Source organism: Pongo pygmaeus, chromosome 22, assembly GCF_028885625.2.
Source record: "Pongo pygmaeus isolate AG05252 chromosome 22, NHGRI_mPonPyg2-v2.0_pri, whole genome shotgun sequence".
Classification (NCBI taxonomy): domain Eukaryota; kingdom Metazoa; phylum Chordata; class Mammalia; order Primates; family Hominidae; genus Pongo; species Pongo pygmaeus.
The window spans coordinates 57,596,442-57,620,713 of record NC_072395.2 but is presented as its reverse complement, the minus strand read 5'-3'; the positions used below and the strand labels follow the sequence as shown (position 1 = coordinate 57,620,713).

The following is a 24,272-nucleotide window of genomic DNA, read 5'->3' as shown; positions in this document are numbered from 1 at the left end:
ATCATGAAAGAATCTTGAATTTTGTGAAATGCCTTTTCTATATCAATTGAGATGATTACGTGGCTTTTTCCTTCATTCTATTATCATAGTACCAAGTTCCAAGTGATCTGGTGTTGACATCTGTAGGCTCAGAGATTCTACTGTCCCTGCAGCACAGGGTGCACATGGCTTTCTGCTGAACATGCCCAGAAGTCATTCTGGTCCTTGGAACCTTCTATATTCAGCTCACACATATCCTGCTGTGGCTGTCCATGGGACCCTTCACTGGCCTCACATGCTTCCCTGGGAACACGCTTGGACCAGCTTGATTTCCTTAGAGCTGTGTCTCCATGCATGAGGGCCAGTGGTGTTGTCTCATCTTGGTTCTTAACTAGGAGGATTTCTCAAGACAAAGATCCATGGTCACCACTCACAAGAAGTTCTCTGTGACCCACACCCTTTGTCCCCACTCATCCTATGGACGGGTGATTTCCATGTTCTTCCTCCATCTGCTAGCTCTCATCCAGCTCTAAGCGCTCAGGACACCCACAGATCAGCTAGACCCATTCTGTTCTGCCTCACATTGACTATGGAGCCTTCCTGAACAATGAGAGGAGTGTCAGCTTCTGTCGTTTAAGGACCATCATCACACAGAGAGGAAAATCTGGAGAACTGAGTTTTTGGAATCTCACAAAAGTAACTCAGGTGAAATTTTAAAGAACAAGGAAGAATCCAGATGAAGCCAGTAAAACACTCTGGCAGGTTTCCAAGCATACCAAGAGCTCAAAGAAGGTGCAATTAGTCATGAAACTAAGGACCAAACAAAACACAGAGACACCTACAACAGAAAATTAAGCTCCAGGAGACAGCACTGAGGAAGAAAAACAGGAAGACAGGTGTGCTTCTGTGTTGTGGGGATGCCTGGATCCAGGTATAAAGGCTGCCCAGGGAGGCCATCCCCAGATGTCACTGCCCTCTGCCTCGACCTTATCCAGCCACACGCCACCATGTGCCATACCAGCTGCTCCTCGGGCTGCCAGCCAGCCTGCTGCATGCCCAGCCCCTGCCAGCCAGCCTGTTGTGTGCCCAGCCCCTGCCAGGCATCCTGCTGTGTGCCTGTGGGCTGCCAGTCCTCCGTGTGTGTGCCCGTGAGCTTCAAGCCAGCCGTGTGCATGCCCGTGAGCTGCCAGTCTTCTGTGTGTGTGCCCGTGAGCTTCAAGTCAGCCGTGTGCATGCCCGTGAGCTGCCAGTCTTCTGTGTGTGTGCCTGTGAGCTGCAGGCCCATTGTGTGTGCGGCCCCCTCCTGCCAGTCCACCGTGTGTGTGCCTGTGAGCTGCAGGCCCGTCGTGTATGCGGCTCCCTCCTGCCAGTCCTCTGGGTGCTGCCAGCCTTCCTGCACCAGCGTCCTCTGCAGACCCATCTCCTACAGTATCCCTTCCTGCTGCTGAGCATGAATCTCCAGACCCGCTGCTCCCAGTGCAGATGAGGCCACACCTGTACACTCCCTGGATGAGTCCTCAGTTGGTCTTCTGCACATGGCGCAGGTGAAAAGCATGCTCAGTGAACCCTCTGAATTCTGGATCGAGAATGTGACAGAATGATCTGGAGCCCTTGCTGACCTTGCCCATCCCCCCAGGGAAGTCTGGGGTCCCAGAGTCATTCTCTGACCCCATGAGAGCCAAATAAACCAGCTTTCCCCATGCAGCTCTGCATTTCTGGTCTTTCTTTTTTATTTCCATACTCCCCGCTATCTATTCTGCTGATTACATAGAATTTGCTGCTAAACCCTCTTCAGTGATCCCTTCACCCAGTGCTCATCAGAAGGTGGTGTCCCGGGTGGAGGGTGCAGCTGCAGATGCCCATGTGTTCTCTCCCAGGGCTCCTGGGACCCAGGTGCAGTAGCCACAGCGGTGACTTACCCTCCTGTGGTGGAGTGGTCTTGCTTCCCCACTGGCTGTCCACTCCTGCTCCAGGCCAGCAAGCCCTGCACTGATGGCCAAAGCCTCAGAGCACTGAAGATTGGGTTTCCCCATGTGGTTGGTGGACGTCCTGTGTCCCAGGTCACAGAGGATCTCAGGTTTACAGAACTGGATTAGTTCTGTAGCACACACTCCCATCACTGGTCCACAAAGGTTTGGTTTTTATTGATTGACTGATGATCAATTACTGAGGATCCTAATATAGTAAACCCCCATGAACCCACTGCCTGACATAGAAATGAGAACATCATCAATAATTTACCAAGAACTTCTTGGGGCAGCCACTGTTGGGATTATGTGCTCCTTACTCTGTTACTTTCTAGAAAAAGTAGAGTTGAGTCATATCTCTATGTATTCCTGAAATGTGTGTTTTCTAATTTAGTAATTTCTGGTGATATGAAAAGGGAATTATTCTGAATGTAATCTGGAACTTGCTTTTCCCAGTCTGTGTTGTGCTGTTAGCGTTCTTCTGCATTTCCCCTGTCTGGGCTGTATTCCCCTCCTGGGGGGCTCTGCTGTGACTGTCTCAGGTTAGACGTTCCCCAGTAGATGGGCCAGCCCTCTTGCCCCAGGAGTCTGCTATTCCAGATAGCATAGCCCAGAACTGTCCCCCAAAGAACGTTCTCACTACTGGCTACCTTAGATTCCAAGCTTTTTATTTGCCTTGGAGGCAAGTGTTGAGTTTAGGGTTGAAAAACTGGTTTCATCATCTTTTAGGCAAGGTGGTCAGGGACCTATTGTGTAGTTTAAATTGGGGAGCTTTGGATAAAACTGAGCAAGAAATGGAACCAGTCCACCCAGACATATAAATGCTTGCAGCTGAACACATTCGAATCCATGAACACACCCAATGTGTGCACTATACAACGTGCACATACTTATGCACACACATAAGCACTCTGGTCCCCCAGGCTGGGAGTTGGAGGTGAAACTGGAAATCAGAGCATGAGAGGAGGGAGGGTTGGTGACCAAAAAATGCTTCTAGAGAACCTACCTGCCCTGTGCTCAGAGAAGCATGGACGAGGCCTGGCTCAGCCCCCATCCTCCAGAGCTGTGGGGCCCTCAGGGCCACTTGGAGCCCAAGTTCTGTGATGCTAGTGCTCCACATGGGGCATGTGTTAGCAAGTCCAGGTTTTTGCATGGACATATTTGTTTCTCTCTGTTGGGTAAACATCTAGGAGTGGAATAGCTGGGTCATATGCTAAGTAACTTTTTGCCAACACCATCCTGCCCTGATAAATGCAGCTTTATAGTATCTTGAAATCAGCTAGTGTGAGTTCTCCAATTTTGTTCTTCTTTTAAGAAGTTGTTTAGGCTACTCTAGTTTCTTTGTCTTTTCATATAGATATTTGAATAAGCTCATCAATATCTATAGAATTCGTGCTGAGATTTTGATTGGGAGTGTATTGAAACTATAAATCAATTTGGGGAGAGTCGACATATCCAGCAATCCATAACATGGTCTATTTATTTAGGTTTTCTCTGATTTTTCTCATCAATATTTTGTAGTTTTCAATGTATACATTTTATATATTTCTCCCAGAATTTATCCCTAAGTATTTTATAATGTTTAACGCTATTATGGTACTATTTTTAAGTTTCAATTTCTGATTGTTCATTGCTAGTATATTAAAATAAAATTGATTTTTGTATATTGGCACTTTTTCTTTGACCTTGTTAAATTCGCTTACTAGTTCTTGTAGCTTTATTGTAGAATTCTGGGGATTTTCTAGGTAGACAACAATGTAATATGTTAATAGAGACTGTGTTATTTCTTCGTTTCCAGGCTGCATGCTTTTTACTTCACTGTTTAGGAAGTCCAGTAGGGTAATAAATAGCTGAGGCAAAAGTGAATGTTCTTGCTTTATTGTTGATTTTAAGGGGAAAGCATATAGTCTTTCATCATTAAGTATGATATTAGCTATAGGTTTTTCATAGATACTCTTTAAAAGAAGTTCCTTTTAATTTCTAGTTTGCTAGCAGTTTTTATTCTGAATGGATGTTGAATTTTGTCAAAAGCCCTTTCTGAATCTATTGAGATAATAATATGGTGCTTCCTCTTTAGTCTGTTGATATGGTGAATTATAAGTTGATTTTTTAACACTGAACCAACCTTGCATTCTTGGGATAAATCTCACATGATTACAACCTTTTATCTCTTTCACATATTTATGGATTTAATTTGCCAGTATTTGGTTGAGAATTTTGCATCTATATTCATAAGAGATATTATTAATAGTGTATAGTTTTCTATATACTATAATACTTTTGTTCAAATTTGATATCAAGATTATGCTGGCTCTATAAATTTAATTGGGAATGATTCCTTTCCTTCTATTTTCTGGAAGAGTTCATGTAGAATTGGTTATATTTTCTCTTTAAATGTTTGGTAGAATTTTCCAGGGAGGCCATTTGCCCCTGGTTTTGTTTGTTGAAAGATTTTAACTGAAAATTCAACCTCTTTAATAGATATGTTACTATTCAGGCTACCTACTTCTCTGGAAAAAGCTTTCATACTTTTGTCTTTTAAAAAATGTGCCAATTTTATGTATGTTATCAAATTTAATCGTAGGAAGTTGTTTACATCATTCCTGTATCATGTTTTTAATAATTGTAAGATTTGTAATGATGTCTCTTTTTCACTCCTAATATTGCTATTTTCTGTCTTTTTTTTCTTTTTATTATAATTTTCCTGCTCAGTCTGGCTAGATGCTTATTCATTTCATTGTTCTTTTCAAAGAAGCAGCTTTTGCTTTCATTGAATTCTTTTCCATTTTCTACTTCACTATTTTTTTGCAGATTTTTAATTATTTCATTTCTTTTGCTAATTTTGAGTTTAATTTGCTTTTTTTCTTTAAAGTGCAAACTTAGATAATTGATTTCAGGACTTTCTTCTTTGTGAATATAAGCACTTAATGATATAATTTTATCCCTCTAAACACTATTTTAGCCATGTTCCATATATTTTGACATGTTGTCTTTTAATTTGTATTTAATTCAAAACATTTTCTAATTCTCTTGTGATTCTTCTTTGAACCATGGGTTATTTAGAAGTGTGTTGGTTAGTTTACAGTTCTGCAGGGTGTTTCTAGCTATCCTTTTGGTGTTAATGTCTAATTGAATTTCTTTGTGGTCAGAGAACATACATTGTATTAGTTCAACTTTTTTACATGGGTTGAAGTTTATTTTATGGCACAGAATATAGTCTTTTTGGTGAATGTTTCATGTGCTTGAAAAGAATGTGTATCTGTTATTGTTGGGTGGAGTGTTCTGTAAGTATCCATTAGGTCAAGTTGATTGACAGTGTTGTCCAGGCCTTCTGTATCCTTCCTGATTTTCTGTCTACTTGTTCTCTTGAAGCTGAAGTCCAATGACAAATCTGATTTATCTGCTTTTCCTTTCCCTTCTCAGTTTTTTTGTTGCATGTGTTTGGAAAGTTGGCTGTTTGGTGCTTACGCATTTAGAATTGTTATGTTTCCATGGTGAATTGATGCTTTATCATTATGTAATATTCCTTTTTATCCTTGGTGATATTTCTTTTGTGAAGTTGACTTTGTTTGATATTAATATAGCCATTCCAATTTTACTTGATTAGTATTTGTATGGTATATTTTTCCATCTGTTTACTTTTAACCGATCTATGTTTTTATATTTAACGTGAGTCTTCTGGTAGATAGAATATAGTTGGATCCTGAATTATTTAATACAATTAAAAATCTGTTTTTTGAAATGCAAATCAAAACCACAATGAGATACCATCTCACACCAGTTAGAATGGCAATCATTAAAAAGTCAGGAAACAACAGGTGCTGGAGAGGATGTGGAGAAATAGGAACACTTTTACACTGTTGGTGAGACTGTAAACTAGTTCAACCATTGTGGAAGTCAGTGTGGCGATTCCTCAGGGATCTAGAACTAGAAATACCATTTGACCCAGCCATCCCATTACTGGGTATATACCCAAAGGATTATAAATCGTGCTGCTATAAAGACACACGCACACGTATGTTTATTGCGGCACTATTCACAACAGCAAAGACTTGGAACCAACCCAAATGTCCAACAATGATAGACTGGATTAAGAAAATGTGGCACATATACACCATGGAATACTATGCAGCCATAAAAAATGATGAGTTCATGTCCTCTGTAGGGACATGGATGAAGCTGGAAACCATCATTCTCAGCAAACTATCGCAAGGACAAAAAACCAAACACCGCATGTTCTTACTCATAGGTGGGAATTGAACAATGAGAACACATGGACACAGGAAGGGGAACATCACACACTGGGGACTGCTGTGGGGTGGGGGGAGGGGGGAGGGATAGCATTAGGTGATATACCTAATGCTAAACGACAAGTTAATGGGTGCAGCACACCAACATGGCACATGTATACATATGTAACAAACCTGCACGTTGTGCACATGTACCCTAAAACTTAAAGTATAATAATAATAATAAAAAAAAAGAAATGGCAGTGCTAAATGAATTAGTGCTGTCTCAGTTAACATAAAAAAAAATCTCTGTTTTCTCGTTTTGGTGTTTAGATGATTTGCATTTAATTTAATTTAATAAATTAATTTGCATTTAATTTAATATTAGCAAAATATCACTTTGCTAATTGTATTCTATTTGTTCCATCTGTTCCTTTTTATCTTTGCCCTCTTTCTATGCCACTTTTTGGTTTAGTATTCTTAGTTACTTCCTTTTATATCTACTTTTTATATACATCTTGATATAGTTTGGATTTGTGTCCCCGCCCAAATCTCATGTTGAATTGTAATCTCCAGTGTTGGAGGTGGGGCCTGGTAGGAGGTGATTGGATCATGGGGGTGGATTTCTCATGAATGGTTTAGCATCATCCCCTTGGTGCTGTCCTTGCGACAGTGAGTTCGTTCTTGGGAGACCTGGTTGTTTAAAGGCGTGTGGCTCCTCCCCTGTCTTTCTCTCCTGCTCCTGCTCTGGCCACGTGATGTGCCTGCTCCCCCTTCACCTTCCACCATGATTGTAAGTTTCCTCACAATTCTGCCTCCCCAGAAGCTGAGCAGATGCCAGTATTTTGCTTCCTGTACAGCTTGCAGAACTGTGAGCCAATTAAACCTCCTTTCTTTATAAATTACTCAGTCTCAGGTATTTCCTTATAGCAAGGCGATAATAGCCTAATACGTCTTTTCAAACTTATTTGGCCTAAGAGTTACAATACATATCTTTACTGTAACAAAGGATACCTCCGGGTAATATGACGCCACTTCATCTGTAAGTGGCAGGACTTTAGGGCAGTGTACCTCCATGTCCTCTTTTATATTCCTTGTGTTATTTTTGCCATGTTTTACTTTTACTTATGTTAAAAATCCCATAATGCACTGTCACTATTTTTGCTCTGGACAGTCAATTAGTTATAATGCTTTTTTTTTTTTTTTTTGAGACGGATTCTCCCTCTATCACCCAGCCTGGAGTGCAGTGGCGTGATCTTGGCTCACTGCAAGCTCCGCCTGCTGGGTTCAAGAATTCTCCTGCCTCAGCCTCCTGAGTAGCTGGGACTACAGGCACCCGCCACCACGCCCGGCTAATTTTTTGTATTTTTAGTAGAGACGGGGTTTCACTGTGTTAGCCAGGATGGTCTCGATCTCCTAACCTCATGATCTGCCCACCTCTGCCTCCCAAAGTGCTGGGATTACAGGCGTAAGCCACTGCGCCCGGCCTATAATGCTTTTTATATTTATCTTCTTTTAAAATAATTTCTAGAGCTCTTCTTTTCTTTCTTTTCTTTTTTTTTTTTTTTTTTTTCCCCCCAAGATAGAGTCCTGCTCTGTCGCCCAGGACAGAGTGCAGTGGTGCGATCTTGGCTCACTGCAACCTCCGCCTCCCAGGTTCAAGCAATTCTCCTGCCTCGGCCTCCTGAGTAGCTGGGATTGCAGGGGCCCGGCACCATGCCTGGCTGATTTTTGTATTTTTAGTAGGGACGGGGTTCCACCATGTTGGCCAGGCTGGCCTCAAACTCCTGAGCTCAGGTGATCCACCCACCTCGGCCTCCCAAAGTGCTGGGATTACAGAGGTGAACCACCGCACCCAGCCAAGAGGTCTCTTCTTTTCTTTGTGTGGATCCAAGTGTCTCTCTGCTATCATATTTCTTGGCTCGAAGAAATTTTTTAAGAACTTCTTTTAGTGCATGTGTGCTGTTAATGAAGTCTTTCAGTTTTTGTTCATCTGAAAAAGTGCTTTCTTTCATTTTGGAAAGATACTTTTAGTGTCATAGGGTCGACAGATTTTCTTTCGGTATTTTAAAGATGTACTTTCGGTCGTGTGATTTCTGATTAGAAGTCTGATGTAAACTTTACCTTTGTCCTTATGCTCATAGTCTGCTTTTAAAATATTGATGCTTTCAAGATTTCCCTTTTACCTTTGGTTTTTGTCAGTCACAGATGTAATGTGACATGTCTAGTCAATTGTGGTGGGGATATAGTTACCCAATTTGGGGTTCTCTGAACTTTTTGGATATGGGCTTTATGTATTTCATTATTTTTAGAATATTTCTCAACTATTACCTCTTTGAATATTTCTTCCACCCTGCCCTCTCTTTCTTCTCTTTCAGAGACTCCAATTACATCCATAAATGAGGATTTGATGTTTTGCTCTTGTCTCCCTCCACCCTTCTCTTTCTCTTTCTCTTTGTATTTTAATTTGGTCAATTTATATTTACACGTCTTCAAATTCAAAGCTTCCACACCTGGTTGTATCAGATATACTGATGAGCCCACTGAAGGAAGCCATCTGTGATACCGTATTTTGATTTTTACCATATCCACTTGACCTTTCTTTTAGTTTCCATCTCTCTGCTGAAATTACCCATCTGTTCATATATGTTTTTAATGCTTTACTCTTGATCTTTTAATCTATTCATTATAGTTATTTTAAAGTTTATACCTGATAGCTCTAACACCTGTGTCATTTTACTTTTTACTTTCTGTTTTTAGAGATAGTGTCTTGCTCTTTTACCCAGGCTGGAGTGCAGTGGTGCAATCTCAGCTCACTGCAGCCTCGAACTACCAGGCTCAAACGACTCTCCAGCCTCAGCCTCCCACTGTGTGGGAGCAGTTCCAGGTGTGAACTGTGCCCAGCCCCTGGGTCACTTTTGAATCCATTTTTGTTGATTTCTTTGTCTTCTGACAATGGCTTGGTTTTTCCTTGCTTTTTTGCATGTCTTATAATTTTTTATTGAATATCAGACATCATCAGTTCCTTCTGGAAATGCGTGTGTCTCTTTTGTCAGGTCATTAGTGTATGGGGGGAGGTGAATGGATCAATCTGGTCAGACATTGACCGTGGTTTGGGTTTTGTTGTTCCTGTGGTTGCCTTCAGTGCACCAATGGCTTGTGCTTAGGGTGTATCAGTGCTTGTGCTTAGGATGAGGGGTGGGGAGGTCAGTGCTTTTGCTCCACCCTAAGTTTCACACACCCCTGCATGCCTGACATTCAGAGGAGATCTCTACACACTTCTGCCTTTCCCCAGAGGCAGGCTGACATTGCTTACTGAGCTGTGCCTGCTAGGCTGGACCTGGAGAAAGGAGGGCTCTCTGTTGTCCTGGTCCAGTGTCAGTCTCAGGCAGGCCCTTTGCATGTGGGACTTGGAGAATGAGACTTTCTTGGACTTCCTGCTACCCCTCCCTGGGACAGACGAACTCTGCTCTGTATTTGTGGTGGGTGTTGTTTGAAAGAGTTTCCCGCCTTCTTTGCCACAGTAACCCTTTGAGGTATTGCATGGGATCTGGGGCCCAGGACTATTTCTTGTCCATCCTTCTGGGTAGAGGATTGTTTTCTTCTACCCTCCCCCTAACACCCTCCATCTGGAAGCTTATTCTCTGGTGGTCTTTATACCCAGGTCCCAGGCATCCAGGTAACATAAAAACACAACAGTTGTCTTCCTCATGGTGGTTTCCACTGTGTTTCCCAACATCTTATTACCCCACAGTGCAGGGCTTGGGGAGGGAGTCGGGGGACAGCACCTTCAGGCCACTCCCCCAACCAAGGACCCTCCACTTCAGCTCAGCCATCAGGAAGGTGGCTCTCTGAAGAGGTGCTGCTGCCATTAAAGTTGGTATGTACCTTCAAGGAAAGAACTTACAAAATATATGAAGATAAAAGACAGAGACGAGGTGTATAGGGACAGCCGATTTATTTGGCTCACATGGGTTTTAGTTTCCTGCTGGAGTGAGACAAGGACTCTGGCAGCCAGGGCTTCCTTGAGAGGGTTCCCAGGGTCATGGAAGGTCTGAATCATTTTTCCACGTTCTCACCCCAGAGTTCAGAGGTTTCCTTGAGCATGCTTTTCATCTGCCCTATGTGTGCAATCTGGGGGTCTACCAGATGCTTATTCGCGGAGGGATACAGGTGTGTACCCCTGTGTACCAGGAGCAGCTGGTCAGCAGCAGGAAGGGGTGCTGCAGGAGATGGGTCTGCAGAAGACGGTGGTGCAGGGGGGCTGGCAGCACCCCGAAGATTGGCAGGAGGAGGTCACATATATGATGGGCCTGCAGCTCACGGGCACGCACACGGAGGGCTGGCAGGAGGGAGCCACACACACGATGCGCGTGCAGCTCACAGGCACACACACGGAGTTCTGGCAGCTCACGGGCACATAGCAGGATGCCTGGCAGGGGCTGGGTATGCAGCAGGTTGGCTGGCAGGCTGGGGAGCAGCTGGTGTGGCACATGGTGGCGTGTGGCTGGGTTGGTACTGGGGAGGAGGAGGGTGATGTCTGGAAGCTGCTTCTCTGGTGGTCTTTATACCTGGGTCCCGGGCATCTGGGTAACACAGAAACACAACTGTTGTCTTCCTTGTGATTGTTTCCACTGTGTTTCCCAACATCTTATTTTCCCGCGTGTACTTTCCCGCGTCATGCTCCACCGTAAATAGCTTCAGCCTTGAGGTTAGTTTCTTCTGTAAACAGGATGTTCTGGTTTGACATCATGCAGGTTTTTTGTCAATTTTTTTCAGGCTACTACTGTGCACACAGCACCACTGGCTCGACTCAAAGTACCAAATCCTGTTGTTTCACTTTTGTTTCATGCTATCAAGGAAGATGTTGAGGCAATAATGTATTTTGAGCTTTTATTTTGTAGAGTAAAACTTTAAAGCATAGGTTGGCAAACTATGGTCTGTGAGCCAAATTTGGCCCACTGCCTGTTTTTCAAATGAACTTTTATTGGATCACAGCATGCCATTAGTTTATGTGTTGTCTGTGGCTTCTTTTGCACTATAGTGGCACAACTGAATAGTTATCGAAGAGACCGTAACATGCAAAGGCTAAAATATTTGCCGTCTGCCCTTTACGGAAAGTTAGCCAACCCTGCCATAGAGTAATCTATACAAGAAGTTATTTGTTCATGCAACAAATATATATTGTGTACTAGCAGCAAAGAGGTCTTGACCTCAAGAGCATTCTAGCAGTGGGCAATGAATAAATGAGTAAAGGAAGAAATGAATGCATGAAATAATTCCATACAGGGCTGAGTGCTGGGGAAAATGGGTTCAGGAGATAGTAATGGGGGTGCTGGTGGGTGGTCTGGGGGGCCTCTGTGAGGAGACAATGTGGCCATGGAGAGAGTGAGAATGCTGCTTCAGAAACTGGTATGTCCAGGGGAGGCAGGAATCCTGCACTCTGGGTGTTGGGCCATGGGTGCAGGTGAACTGGTCAGATCATGAGGACCCAAGAACCAAGCATCAAAATCCCATGCTGGGGGGTCTGGAGTTTGGGGTTAGGAGTCAGATGGAAAAAGAGTCAGTGAACCTGAAGACACACCAGTAGAAATTATCTTGTTTCAAGAAGAGGAGAAAGAATCTAGAAAAACGAAAAGACATATGAGACGGTACTGAACTGTCTAACATACTAGTAGTTTCAACTTCAGAAAGAGAAGAGAGTGATACTGAACCATAAATAAGTTTTGAAAAAATAATGGCCCAAGGCACGAAATTTGATTAAAAAAATAGCAACTTACAGACCCAAGAATCTCAGAACCTGTAGGAGGATCAACACAAAGAAAACCATATCCAAGCATCAAATAGTAAAAGTAATGAAAACCAAAAAAATATTGAAGACAGTGGGAAAAAAAAGACACTTTTCATACAAGGTATAAGGTTCTTGCAAGAATGAGAAAATCCCTCACTTCTCAGCAAAAACAGTGGAGGCCAGAAGACAATGTAACAACTTCTTTAAAATGCTGAAAAAAAAATTTGCCAACCCAGAATTCTATACCTATGAAAAAAATCCTCCAAAACATATTGAGGTAAAAACCTGTTCAGAAGAGTAAAAGCTGGGAGAAATCCTCCCCTGCAGATGTGCGCTGCAGGCGACGTGCGTGGATGTCCTTTAGGTTGACTAGGACGAGGCCAGGTGGACCCTGACCTGCACGAAGGAGTAGGGGGGATGGGGGAAGGTAAAGGAGCAGGTAAATATCAAAGACGCATCCTCGTTCTTCTGTAGTCGACTCGTAAGACAACCAACCTTTAAAATGGATTACTTGGTGAGTAGGTCACATAGGAACATGTGGTCACTGTGGCTGCCCCAATTCTCTTGGTTTTTAAGTGTGATTCTGAACTACAGCAGTGAAAGGAGTTGCCTGTGAACTTGTGGCCTCACCCGGCTTGTCCCTAGGCCTTAAGGTCACTCCCACCACATGGCCGCAGATCGGCTCTGGGTCCATAGACTTCTAAGTTCTGTCCACAGCTCTGAGACCCCACTTGGTCTTCAGCCTTGGAGGGGATTTCATTAACGTGGTGTCTGACTTGTCCAAAGGCTTCTTGGCAGGAATCACCTGTATCCACCACCAGCAGGCACAGGAGGACCCACACAGGAGCAGAGGGTGCCCCTGGGTGCTGCCTGGGATGGAGGGAGTAGCTCTGCCCTGAGAGATGGCTCAGCCCCCTACCGTGTGACACCACCGTAGAATAAAGCGCTGTGGCCAATCCATCAAGAGAACAGAGCTGGAGTGTGAGGAGGAGCGTGCCATCCACACTCCTGCCCGCTGCCTCCCAAGTGCAGGGGCATCCTGAAATTTCACGCCAGCTCCTCACTTTCCCCCAAGCTGCCTCTGCAGGGGTGAGACTGATCAGACCCTCAGCGTGGGAGAGGAACCAGATATGAGTAGCTCACGCCCCACTCCGTGATGGGTCCTCCTGGGCTCCGTCTGCAGAGGAGGTGGCCTGTGGCCACTAGTGCTACCTGTGTGAAGTGGGCACTTCTGAGGTGTGGTGTCAGGAAGCCCATTGTGGTCACACGCCTGAGCCATGCTCTGCAGAGGCCAACGTGGCTGATGTTTTCATCCATCTTCTCTGTCCCAGCTGGTTCAGGACTTGAGGGTTCAATAAGAATCACTTATTGAACCCTCAAGCCCCAGTATAATTTGGCACAGTGGTAATGACCATGGATTCCAGAGTGAAGCTAAGCAGTCCAGATCCCTACGTCTCTGCAGTGGTGCAGATACGCACCCATTGTGCAAACCCTCTACGACTTACAAATTGCACATCTGTAAAATGGGGTATCAGTCACCCCGAATGCTGGCAAACATAATGAAATAACCCTGTAAGATGCCACACAGCCTGGCACAGTGCTAGACCTCTGTGCATTACTGTTACCTCAATAATCATCATTATTATTCCACAATATGGAGCCCAGTAGCTTGGCTCTCATTACTTGGGAAGACCCTGATGATGACTGAGCTTCTCAGTCGAAACGGGGCCCCTGGTGCACTGAGTGTGACTGTGCTTGTGTGAGCTCCAGATGGCATTTACAATCGGGGGGACCTTGAACATCCATGAGGTGGGCCCCTAGCTTCACTGACAGCCCTTCACCAGCTACCCCTGCTCTGTTTCCAAGAAACACACGGTCTGCTGAATGATAGGGCACCCCTAGCTGAAAGAGTCTCCTGAACTGAGTAACCTCAACAGAAAAACACAGAAAGATCAACCAGACAGGGCAGAGGAGGAAAAACCACCCACGAGGAAGATGCCAGGGGGCTTGCTGCCAGGATGCTGGTGGCCTGGGTATAAAGGCCACCTAAGGAAGCAGGCTCCAGACCAGCCCTTTCCTCTGCGCCCCCTGCCTGTCCACGCTCCATCAAGTGCCACACCAGCTGCTCTTCAGGCTGCCCAATGGCCTGCCCTGGCTCCCCATGCTGTGTCCCTAGCACCTGCTACCCACCCGAGGGCTATGGAACCTCCTGCTGCTGCTCAGCCCCGTGTGGCTCTGCTGCGCCGGCCCCTGTGTGGGGTATCCATCTGCTGCCAGCCAGCCTGCTGTGTGCCCAGCCCCTGCCTGGTGGCCTGCTGTGTGCCCGTGAGCTGCAAGCCTGTTTTGTGTGTGGCCTCCTTCTGTCCAACCTCTGGGTGCTGCCAGCCCTCCTGCCCCACCCTGGTCTATAGACCTGTCACCTGGAGCACCCCCACCTGCTGCTGAGCAGGTGGCCTCCTATGACCCTTGTAGGTGCGAGATCAGAAGCCAGCAGGCTCTCTGAACTCCTGCCAGGCAGTCCCCACATCCTCCCGCAGCAAACTGTCGTCACCTGACTAGACCACCTGCCTCCTTTGCAGCACCGTCACTAGATCCCAGCCAGTGAGTCCATGTGCCTTTCTACAGTTTCTCCTGGGTTCACAGCCTGGGTCATCCACAGGGCCCTCCGCACTGTCTGATGTTGGGTCTCTTGCAAATATCTAATAAATACCAGACGCTGAGTGCTCACCTGAGTCTGTGTGATGCCTTCTCCTCAGTGTCTTTCCCACACTCCTTCCTCAGGATGTATCTTCCCCAGGATTCTGGAAAGCTCCTTCCCTGCAGAGAAGGGGCAGGTACCGGATGACTGTTAGGCCTGGGGAATAGCCTCTCAACAGCACCCTCTCGGGCTAGTGGGCTGTGCTCCTGAGCTTGGCCTGATGAGAATCCCCCACCCCAGTCACATCAGGCTTCCTTTGTCCCACTTTGTTCCTTAAATTTATGAGGTCAGTTCTTACTCTCTTCTGGGTGAGATTGAGGACAAATGGCTAATTTTGTAGTTTGATCCATTTTAGGTAAAACGGGCCCTCTGCTTATTAGCTGGTATGTGCAACCCACTCTTGTCAAGAAATTAAAACTTTAAACTGAATTTAAATCTATAGCTACTCCTTCATCCAACTGGATGGGAAAGAGGTTTGTGGTGTTGATAAAAAAAGCTTTTAAGGAATTAAAGTGAACTTTACTCAGAAGTTTTACCAAGGACTATAGAAGAGTGAGGTTTCTAGCCGGGGGCAGCTCTGTCACAGGCTCCAGCACTGTGTTTCAGCTCACACTAGCCCTGGGGCAGCCCTGTCAGAGATTCCGCCCCGGGTTTCAGCTCACACCAGCCCAGGGGCAGCCCTGTCAGAGATTCCGCCCCCGGGTTGCAGCTCACAGTTCATATGCAGGTGGTGGGGAGGCCAGCACATGCAGATCACATCAAACTGGCTCAGAAGCTGCATCAAAGCAGAATCACATCCAGGTTTGGGGGCAGGAGCACATCTGGTTATGGACCTCAGAGGCGTCATCACTCGCCCTATAAGACATTATCTTGTGCAGGAAAAGGCAAGGACTAGCATTGTTTATCTTTTCTTTTTTTTTTTTTTTTGAGACGGAGTCTCACTCTGTCACCAGGCTGGAGTGCAGTGGCGTGATCTCGGCTCACTGCAAGCTCCACCTCCTGGGTTCACGCCATTCTGCCTCAGCCTCCCGAGTATCTGGGACTGCAGGTGCCTGCCGCCACGCTCGGTTAATTTTTTTTGTATTTTTAGTAGAGACAGGGTTTCACCGTGTTAGCCAGGACGGTCTTGATCTCCTGACCTTGTGATCCACCCATCTTGGCCTCCCAAAGTGCTGGGATTACGGGCATGAGCCACCACACCCAGCCAGAAGACTCTACATTTTAACTCTATATTTGCAGGTTGATGATTCTGAGTTCTGACTTTTCCTTGATATAATTTAACTATTTAAAAATGCGTACAAGAATGGGCCATGGTATGTAGTCAACTGGAGTCCCAGAAAACCTGGCATGGCTTAATGTTTGAGAATCCCAGTTTTGGCCATTTCAGTGTTAAATCTACTTTAGCTAACCCCTTACTTCTAGGGAGATACTTGCAAGTATAGACTCTGTATGGATTACACATGAAGCCATTCCTACCTAGTATCTTTCAACGAGGAGAATTCCCCCTTCTTAAGACATAAAAAGTCTCAGAAGAATTTACCCCTTCAGCAAGAAGTAAAATGAACTAACTGAATAAAACTCAGGACTCTCCACCAAGTGGGAGGTCAGAGACTCAGGAGAGACTCACTCAGTCATCTGTAACCACGGAGGAGCTGTGGGGGCTCAAGTGGCCTGTGCTGGTACCGGGGTGCTGGGACCCCGCAGTGTTCTAGACATCCCTGAGCAGTCCACTCTGAGTCCTATCTGGGTCACTGTGATTTTCAACTAAGGAAAAAAATTTAACTTTTAGAGAATGGGGCCCAGTGCGGTGGCTCACGCCTGTAATCCCAGCACTCTGGGAGGCCGAGGCGGGCGGATCACGAGGTCAGGAGATCCAGACCATCCTGGCTAACATGGTGAAACCCCGTCTCTACTAAAAATACAAACAATTAGCTGGGCAAGGTGGCAGGCACCTGTAGTCCCAGCCATTCGGGAGGCTGGGGCAGGAGAATTGTGTGAACACGAGAGGCGGAGCTTGCAGTGAGCTGAGATCACGCCATTGCACTCCAGCCTGGGCGACAGAGTGAGACTCCATTTCAAAAAAAAAAAAAAAAAAAGAATGAAAGTTAGTTTTATTCAGAAGTCTTACTGAGGCCTAAACTGCTCCTGGGCTATGTAGGTCTCAGACTATAATCCTCAGTAAGACTTCTGAATAAAACTAACTTTCATTTTTTAAAAGCTTGATTTTTTTTTCCCCTTAGTCCATAGAGGTTAACTTCTATGGCCAGCTGAGTATGGTTACCAATGATGTCCACATCCTGGTTCTCAGAACCTGTGAGTGTCACCTTTTGTGGCAGCAGGGACTTCACAGGTGTGGCTAATTAAGAGAACTTAACATGTGTGGACCATAAGGTGTGGCTAATGGGAGAGTACCCTGGATTATCCAGGTGGGCCCAGTGTCTCCACAGGGTCCTTATCAGAAGGAGGGAGGAGGACATTTGGCCAGAGGAGAAGGTCATGGCAGGTGTGAGTGAGATGCCTGCTGCTAGCCCTGAACCAAGGGCTCGAGCCATTTCCAGAAGCTGAAAGAGATGAGGAAAGATTCTCTCCTGGAGCCTCCTGAAGGAACTCGCCCTGCCCGTGCCTTGATTTTAGCCCTGTGAGACTCACGTCAGACTTTGGACCTCTACTGCTGTGAGATGATCCATTCATGTTGTTTGAAGCTACTAAGTTTGTGGCCACAGGACACACATCCACAGTGTGTCCTTGCCAGCCACAGTCGTGAGCTGTCTGGGGGTGTGTGAGGAAGGCAAGGAGAAGAGAAGGGGATGAGAGACAAGTCTCCTCTCTGGAGACCTGTGGTGACCAGGCTGTTGCTCTCTCTGCTTGCCGGGGCTTCGGCCTCACTCTCCCTCTCGTGGCCTGTCCATTTTGGGAGTTTTTCCCTGTGGCTCCCCCAGCCTGGAAGAGGCCCTACTCTAGCTGGTGGTGCCAACAGCTTCCTTCTGCCAAGACCTGTCCTGTCCCCAGGTTCTCTTGCAGACCCTGAGTCCACCCCTCATGCCCCCTCCCTGGGGGGGCTCCACATGGACCTGGGGGACCATCAGGGAGTGTCACCCTGTCCTCCCCCAGAGCATCTGCACAGATTCTGGCCTCAAACTTCTTGGGTGTGTCAGACCCAAGCCATGGTTGTCCCCTCTTCAGAGGACTCCGTCCACCTCTGGGGATCTCTGTGTCCTGTCCCTTGGCCTGTAGGATGTCACAGGCCCCAGACACTTCCCTCAGAACTCCTTTCCCAGCCTCCAGCCCCCTTTCCCCGGACTCTCCACCCTCACTGGGGGCTGGAGCTGGAGGGCGCGTTGACATCCGGGGGCTGCTGTGACAGAGTCCCACGCCAGCGATGTGACACGGCAGGAGCTCACATCTCACGGTTCTGGAGAACTGAAGTCCGGGGTGAAGGCGTTAGTGGGGCTGGTTCCTTCTGTGGTGGTGAAGGAGAGTCTGTCCCTCTCTGGGGGATGACTCTGTCCTGTTTTCTGGGCCTGTTGCCTTCTTCGGCATCCTTGGCTTGCAGTGGCATGCCCCACTCTCCGCCTCCGTCGTCACGTGGCCCCGCTCTCCGCCTCTGACGTCACGTGGCCCCTCTCTCTGCCTCCGTCGTCACGTGGCCCCGCTCTCTGCCTCCATTGTCACATGGCATTCTCCTGGTGCCCGTTTGTGTGCAAATTTTGGCTTTTTATAAAAACAGAAGTGGTGTTGGCTCAGGGTCCCCCACTAATGACTTCACTTCAACTTGACTATATCTGCAAAGATCTTATTTCCACGTAAGGTCACGTTTACAGTATGAGGGATTAGCATCCAACATATGCCTTTTCTTTCTTTTTTTTTTTTTGGAGAGGGTCTTGCCTGGTCACCCAGGCTGGAGTGCAGTGGCGCGATCACAGCTCACTGCAGCCTTGACCTCCCAGGCTCAAGCCGTCTTCCCACCAAAGTAGCTGGGACTATAGGTGCACACCACCACGTTCAGCTAAATTTTATTTTATATTTTGTGGAGATGGAGTCTCACTGTGTTGCCTGGGCTGCTCTCGAACTCCTGGGCTCAAGTGATCCTCCCTCCTTGGCCTCCCACGGTGCTGAGATTACAGGCATGTGCCGCATCTGGACCAACATGTCTTTTTTTAAGGGGACACTATTCAGCCCAGGAAAGGGCTCGGTGCAAAGCCATGAGAGCAGCCTGGGTTCCTCTGTGCATGGGTGGGCTGTGGCGTCTTTCACTGTGGTTCCTTGGGAAGGAAGAGTCAACTGAGAATCTGCATGGCTGGGCTTCTTCAGGACACAGCCCGAGCCTACTGCACACACAGGAAGGCCCGACGCTGGGCCTGAGGGTGGCCCGGCTCCCATCCAGGCATTGAGGCTATTGCAGAAGGAGGGAGGCCTGTGTGGGGGATGCTTGCGCTAATTCCAAGAATGGGAAGCTTGGCCCCCAAAACCGAGGTCTGCCCCGACAGAGCCAGCTTGGTCCCTGTGGCATGCGTGTGGGCCACACGGGAGAAAAGGTGTGAGCATGTCGTGGGTATGAGTGGGATTTGCCTGGAGGGGGTGCTGTCCTCAGTAGAAGGGGGCTGCTGGCACACATGGGTAGCGGGGTAGCCGTTTGGGAACCAAGAAATCAGCTAAGAGGAGCACCAGCCAGTGTACCCCTCCTGCTGAGAGGCCCATGTCTAGAAACTTCCGTTACCAGGATGCCCTGTGTTGACGAGCATGTGAGGTGCAGGGGGACTCCTTAGAGGGCTCGCTCCACAGACCGCTGCTCATCCCTCCTCCCAGGCCAGCAGCCTCGGCTGGGGCTGTGCTCTCACCCTTACAACTGGGCGAGGGTGCCTGCAGGCTGGAGGGTCTCTGATCACACCCTAACGAGCATGTACCAGCCATGTCCTCGCCTTACAGACACCCTCCCCCAGTCCCCAGGGGCCGTCTGGCTCTGTCCAGCAGGCGGTAGAGGGGACTTTGCGGTTTCCTGTGGTTTCATGGGATGCCTCTGCAGGCAGCAGCTGTCCCTGACTCAGTGGGTCCCGCATCTCCCTCACAGACAGGAGAGGCACCCCGGGACCTGGGGGAGCGGAACACTCGGAGCTGTCGCTGTGCTGTGAACACCTTCACGCACGTTCACAAGGGAGGGGACCCCGCCACTGCAGCCCTAGTCTCTCCTCTGCATCTGGCATGGCAGCCTGACTGTGTGGGCTTGGATGGCTGCATGGACACAGGGCCAGCAGCAGACCTGCATGTCAGCTGCCACACAGAGCACAGGGGCCCGGGTGTCACAAGCTGTGCCCGGCCATGGCTGTCCTTGGCTTTCCCCTCAGGAGCCATCGGGAGGCTCAAAGTCTCTGGTGCCCTGGAGGCTGAGGCCCTGGGTGCGTCTGCCCGCTGGCTGCACAGCGGCTCAGCCTCAGCAATGTTGGTGCCCCCTGTACCTTAGGCTCCCCTGTGCCTTAGGCTCCTCTGTTCCTTTGGTTAGTGGTGAGGTGGAAACGTCTCCCCCTCTTTTTTTAACTCTTTGTGCTATGAAAGGTCCATGAAGGCCTTTGTCCTCTTATTTATGGGGATGGCCGTATTTTTCTTAATATTTGAATAAGCAAGTAATGGACACAGGGGTTGAATAAACTCTGGCAAACTGAGAGATTTATGAGTCAATGCGGGTTTAAATTCAGCTACTTTCTGGTTAAAGGTCCTCTTAGGGTTTTTGTTCTGTTGTCTCTTCCCTGGGCCCTCCCAGCCTCCCGAGGAGGTGCTGATCTGACTGATCTCACTAGTGCCCTGTTCACTCTCCAGACTCTCCAGTGCTAGTGGTCCACTGAGACTACAGCCTCATCCTCTCCCACTGTCCTAAGGGTTCATCGATAAGGTGTCTTTTTGCTCTGTGTCTCCTCACCCAGGCCTTAAACCCTGAGTAGGATGAGTGACATCTGAGTGACCCCAGAACCCCTCTTGGGGCCCATGGAATTGCTACTGCTTCAGAGCACACAGGGTGGCCCTCAAACTCGGGGCAGCCCTCTGTGTGGGCACCTTCTCCACGGCCCACACACCACGAGGCCAGCACGGTGCCTGGGGCTCTCAGGTCCCAACTGAATGGGATTTCTGCTTCTTCCCGACTCAGATTTAGGTTGGACTGGCAGGGGACAGGCATGGGCAGGTGGCCCAAAGCTCACCAGAGGCCGAGCCCACTCAGCTCTGCTCCCCTCCCTGGCTCAGCCTGGAGGCTCATCCCCTGTGGGCTGCAGGAAGGGCATGGAGCTGATCGCATTTGCTTTCAAAGCCTGCTGTCTCCCAAGTGTTTGATCTCGGAATGAGAGACACTGTCCTATCTGCCTTTAACAGGACAGTGGGTCCCACACCCCAAATTTGGAGAAGGCAGAGGGGCTCAGGGGAAGAGCAGAAAGTGCACACCAGCCCGTATTTCCTGACTCAAGAATTTATTGATTAGAGCAGTTCTTCTTTGTCACATTGGGTGTAAGCAACACATTTGGAGAAGGGGGCTCCAGAAGGCCACAGTCCACCTGCTGAGGGATTTGTGGGTTGTCTCTTCCCAGACAGTGGGGAGGAAAGCTTGATGTGCTCAAAATCCCCTTCAGGCAGCAACTATGTGGCTACTGATGGAGCTGGTGGATTCTGAGGACTCCAGGGGCTCCTGAGACTGGAGAATCCTGCTTGGCGGCAAAGACACAGTCAGCAGGAGACAAGGATTGAGCACTCAGCAGCTGGACTTCTCGCCTGAGCAGAGGCTGTAGCAGGCCCGGCGGGAGCTTGCGGGGCGGCAGAGGAGAGACACGCAGGAGGCCGGGCGGCAGCAGCTGGACTGGCAGGAGGAGGTGGGGGCACAGCAGGAGGAGACGGGCACACAGCAGGTGGACCTGCACACGGGGTGGCAGAGGAGGGACACAGAGGAGGAGGGTCTGCAGCAGGAGGTGGTGCAGCAAGCTGGCTGGCAGCTAGACTGCTGGCAGCATGAAGAGGAAGCCCCAGAGCAGACGGGCACACAGCAGATGGGCTTGCAGTAGACGGTCTTGCAGCAGACGGGCACACAGCAGGCCTGCTGGCAGGAGGAGGAGGTGCAGCAAGCTGGCTGGCAGCTAGACTGCTGGCAGCATGCAGAGGAATCCTCAGAGCAGGTGGACACACAGCACACAGGCTTGCAGCAGACAGGCATGCAGCAGGCCTGCTGGCAGGAGGAAGAGGCACAGCAAGCTGGCTGGCAGCTAGACTGCTGGCAGCATGAAGAAGCAGCCCCACTGCAGATGGGCAAACAGCACACAGGCTTGCAGCAGACAGTCTTGCAGCACACAGGCACACAGCAGGCCTGCTGGCAGGGGGAGGACGTGCAGCAAGCCAGCTGGCAGCTAGACTGCTGGCAGCATGAGGGCATGCAGGAGCTGGTGCAGCCTGATTGGCAGGGGCTGGGCTCACAGGCCGTCTGGCAGCAGGGGCTGGACACACAGCTCACTGGGGTGCAGAGCAGGGTCAGGCAGGGGTCCGGGGTGCAGCAGCTGGGGGCGCCGCAGGGGGGCTCGCTGCAGCTCTCTGGGCAGTCATCCACCTGCCAGGAGTCAGAGTAAGCGCTGGAGCAGATGGACATGGTGGATGCGGCCATGCTGGGGTGGGGAAGAGGTGAGCTGGGGGAGGTGTGTGTGAGTGAGTGTGGGAGTGAGTGAGTGAATGAGTGACGCGCTCAGGGCTGTGGGGCTTTTAAATCCCTCCCTGGCATGTGTTGTCCCGACAGGAGGCTCCACAAGCTTCTCTTCCTTGTTGGTGTTTACAGCTGGTAGCTGGAGATGCATCATTCATGCTGGTTTATCTCTTTGTTTTTTCCTCATTAAACTGGTGCGTATGTCGCAGGGCTCTGTTTCTTCATCAGTTTTTATTTTGGCCACAGAAATGTGGTGGAAAATATTTCAAGCAAGCTTTTGTTGAGTTGAGGTTTTAGAGATGAACGTTTCTCCAAAGGAAGCAATTCTGGTTCCACCTATCCTGTTTCTGGACTGATTAGATCTATTTTATTACTTTTAGCATCTTAAAACATAAACATGGAGAAAAATGTGCACTTCATATGAAATAAAAATGGCACAGACGATAAGAGGAAGCTGGCCGAGCACGGTGACTCATGCCTCTAATCCCAGCACTTTGGGAGGCTGAGGTGGGTGGATCATGAGGTCAGGAGTTTGAGACCAGCCTGGCTAGCATGGTGAAACCCCGTCTCTACTAAAAATACAAAAAATTAGCCAGGCATGGTGGCATGTGCCTGTAGTCCCAGCTACTCAGGAGGCTGAGGCAGGAGAATTCTTGAACCCAGGAGGCGGAGGTTGCAGTAAGCTGAGATCGCACCATTGCACTCCAACCTGGGTGACAGAGCAAGACTCCGTCTCAAAAAAAAAAAATGCTAAGTGGTCCTCCCTTCATTCCCTCACACCTTGTAAGGAGAATATTCAGAGATTCAGTAGCTGGTGGATCCATGCTTTATTTTTGTCTCTTCAGCTCTTCCATGCCACCCTCAGAGGCTCTCTTTGTTTCATTTGAAGCTGCATTCTGGATTATTTCAATTTTCATTTTGCCTTGGTGAAAGATCAAGTACTTTTTCATATATGGTGATTTTAGGACATACATTTTAAGATTCCTTGCTTGTCTGAAAATATATCAACTTTATCCTCACATTTATAATGATAGTTTAGCTGGGTATAAAATTCTGATTTTAAGTTACTTTTCCTCAAAATGATGAACACATGTCACCATTTTTTTGTGATGTCCAGTGTTGCTGATGACAGTCTGATGCTGGTCATTTGTCATTTTTTAGTTTCTCTCTCTCTTTCCTTAACTATCTGGGAGCATTTGGGTTTCTTTTTATTGTTCTAAAGTGTCATGTTTTTGTTTCTAGGCTAATGCATTATTTAACTTTCTGTGGTTAGAACTTATTGAGCCTTTCAATATAAAGACTTATCTCCGAAGTGTTTTTCCATTTTTAATAATAATTTCATCTTTCCTGGTCTCTCTTTTTATGACTTTATTTTCAACTTGTGATGAATGAAATATGTTATCCATTTACTCTGATGATGTTACTTTGAGTTTTTAGATTTTTTTTTCTTGTTTCATTGGCCATCAGATAGTCTGCTCATTGGTGGCAGTTCATTCAGTTTTCTGAATAAAAGACTATTTTATTCCAGTGCATTAGGGTCCTGCTCCAATTTACTCCCTAACCTGTTTCTGTCTGCTTCTCTTTTCTACAAACATATGAAGGACCCTGCTGAGCCTCCCATTTTTGTTAGATAATTTTGATTTCATTTTTTATAACTCTTTAAATATCCTTTCAGTGATTATTAGTACAGGTGTGTGAGAACTGTGTGCTTAATCCACTTTCCGAGACTGAAGGACTTGGTGCTGCTTTCAGGAGATGATAGGAAAGCCAGGAAGTCTAGGGTGACATCGTATTAGTGGGTGCACTACAGACACACACAGTGCAAGTACGGTCTTTTTACATCAGCCACAACATGAGGTACAACTTTGGAGCCCCGGACTCACTGGAGACATGACTTTTTGGATCATGGAACTTTCCACTGGGGGCCAGCAGGGCAGCTTCTGTG

General features: G+C 47.7%; 5 protein-coding genes across 7 annotated transcripts in view; 3 read left to right on the top strand and 2 right to left on the bottom strand.

The window, feature by feature from the left end:
- TSPEAR (thrombospondin type laminin G domain and EAR repeats) overlaps positions 1-24,272 on the top strand; it is a 215,868-nt gene that overhangs the window by 44,249 nt on the left and 147,347 nt on the right. The window lies entirely within an intron of this gene.
- LOC129022491 (keratin-associated protein 12-2) lies at positions 946-1,683 on the top strand. 2 transcript variants are annotated; one of them, XM_054468680.2, is made up of 2 exons: positions 987-1,059; positions 1,204-1,427. In XM_054468680.2, exons 1-2 carry the CDS (start codon positions 987-989, stop codon positions 1,425-1,427), a joined length of 297 nt encoding a protein of 98 aa, XP_054324655.1. The 2 variants fall into 2 exon arrangements, with proteins under 2 accessions (XP_054324654.2, XP_054324655.1); XM_054468679.2 differs by having other exon boundaries at positions 946-1,683.
- On the bottom strand, positions 10,309-10,718 carry LOC129022493 (keratin-associated protein 12-3). Its single transcript, XM_054468684.1, has one exon. The coding sequence runs from the start codon at positions 10,668-10,670 to the stop codon at positions 10,380-10,382; it is 291 nt and encodes a 96-aa protein (XP_054324659.1). The 5' UTR covers positions 10,671-10,718; the 3' UTR covers positions 10,309-10,379.
- Positions 11,555-14,411, top strand: LOC129022701 (keratin-associated protein 12-4). Its single transcript, XM_054468967.2, is given in 3 exon segments — positions 11,555-11,587; positions 14,078-14,196; positions 14,198-14,411. Coding segments are annotated over 3 exon segments (366 nt in total).
- Positions 21,395-22,291, bottom strand: LOC129022478 (keratin-associated protein 10-11). 2 transcript variants are annotated; one of them, XM_054468660.2, is made up of 2 exons: positions 21,971-22,291; positions 21,395-21,859 (listed from the first exon to the last, which is right to left on the bottom strand). In XM_054468660.2, exons 1-2 carry the CDS (start codon positions 22,289-22,291, stop codon positions 21,395-21,397), a joined length of 786 nt encoding a protein of 261 aa, XP_054324635.2. The 2 variants fall into 2 exon arrangements, with proteins under 2 accessions (XP_054324635.2, XP_054324636.2); XM_054468661.2 differs by having other exon boundaries at positions 21,395-21,733.

Coding starts and splice junctions, on each gene's coding strand:
- LOC129022491 (XM_054468679.2), top strand. CDS start 987: ATGTGCCATACCAGCTGCTCCTCGGGCTGCCAGCCAGCCTGCTGCATG.
- LOC129022493 (XM_054468684.1), bottom strand. CDS start 10,670: ATGTGCCACACCAGCTGCTCCCCAGCCTGCCAGCCAACCTGCTGCATA.
- LOC129022478 (XM_054468660.2), bottom strand. CDS start 22,291: ATGGCCGCATCCACCATGTCCATCTGCTCCAGCGCTTACTCTGACTCC. Junction 21,860..21,970: donor TGCCTGTGTGCTGCAAGACT/GTCTGCTGCAAG, acceptor TCCTGCCAGCAG/GCCTGCTGCATGCCTGTCTG.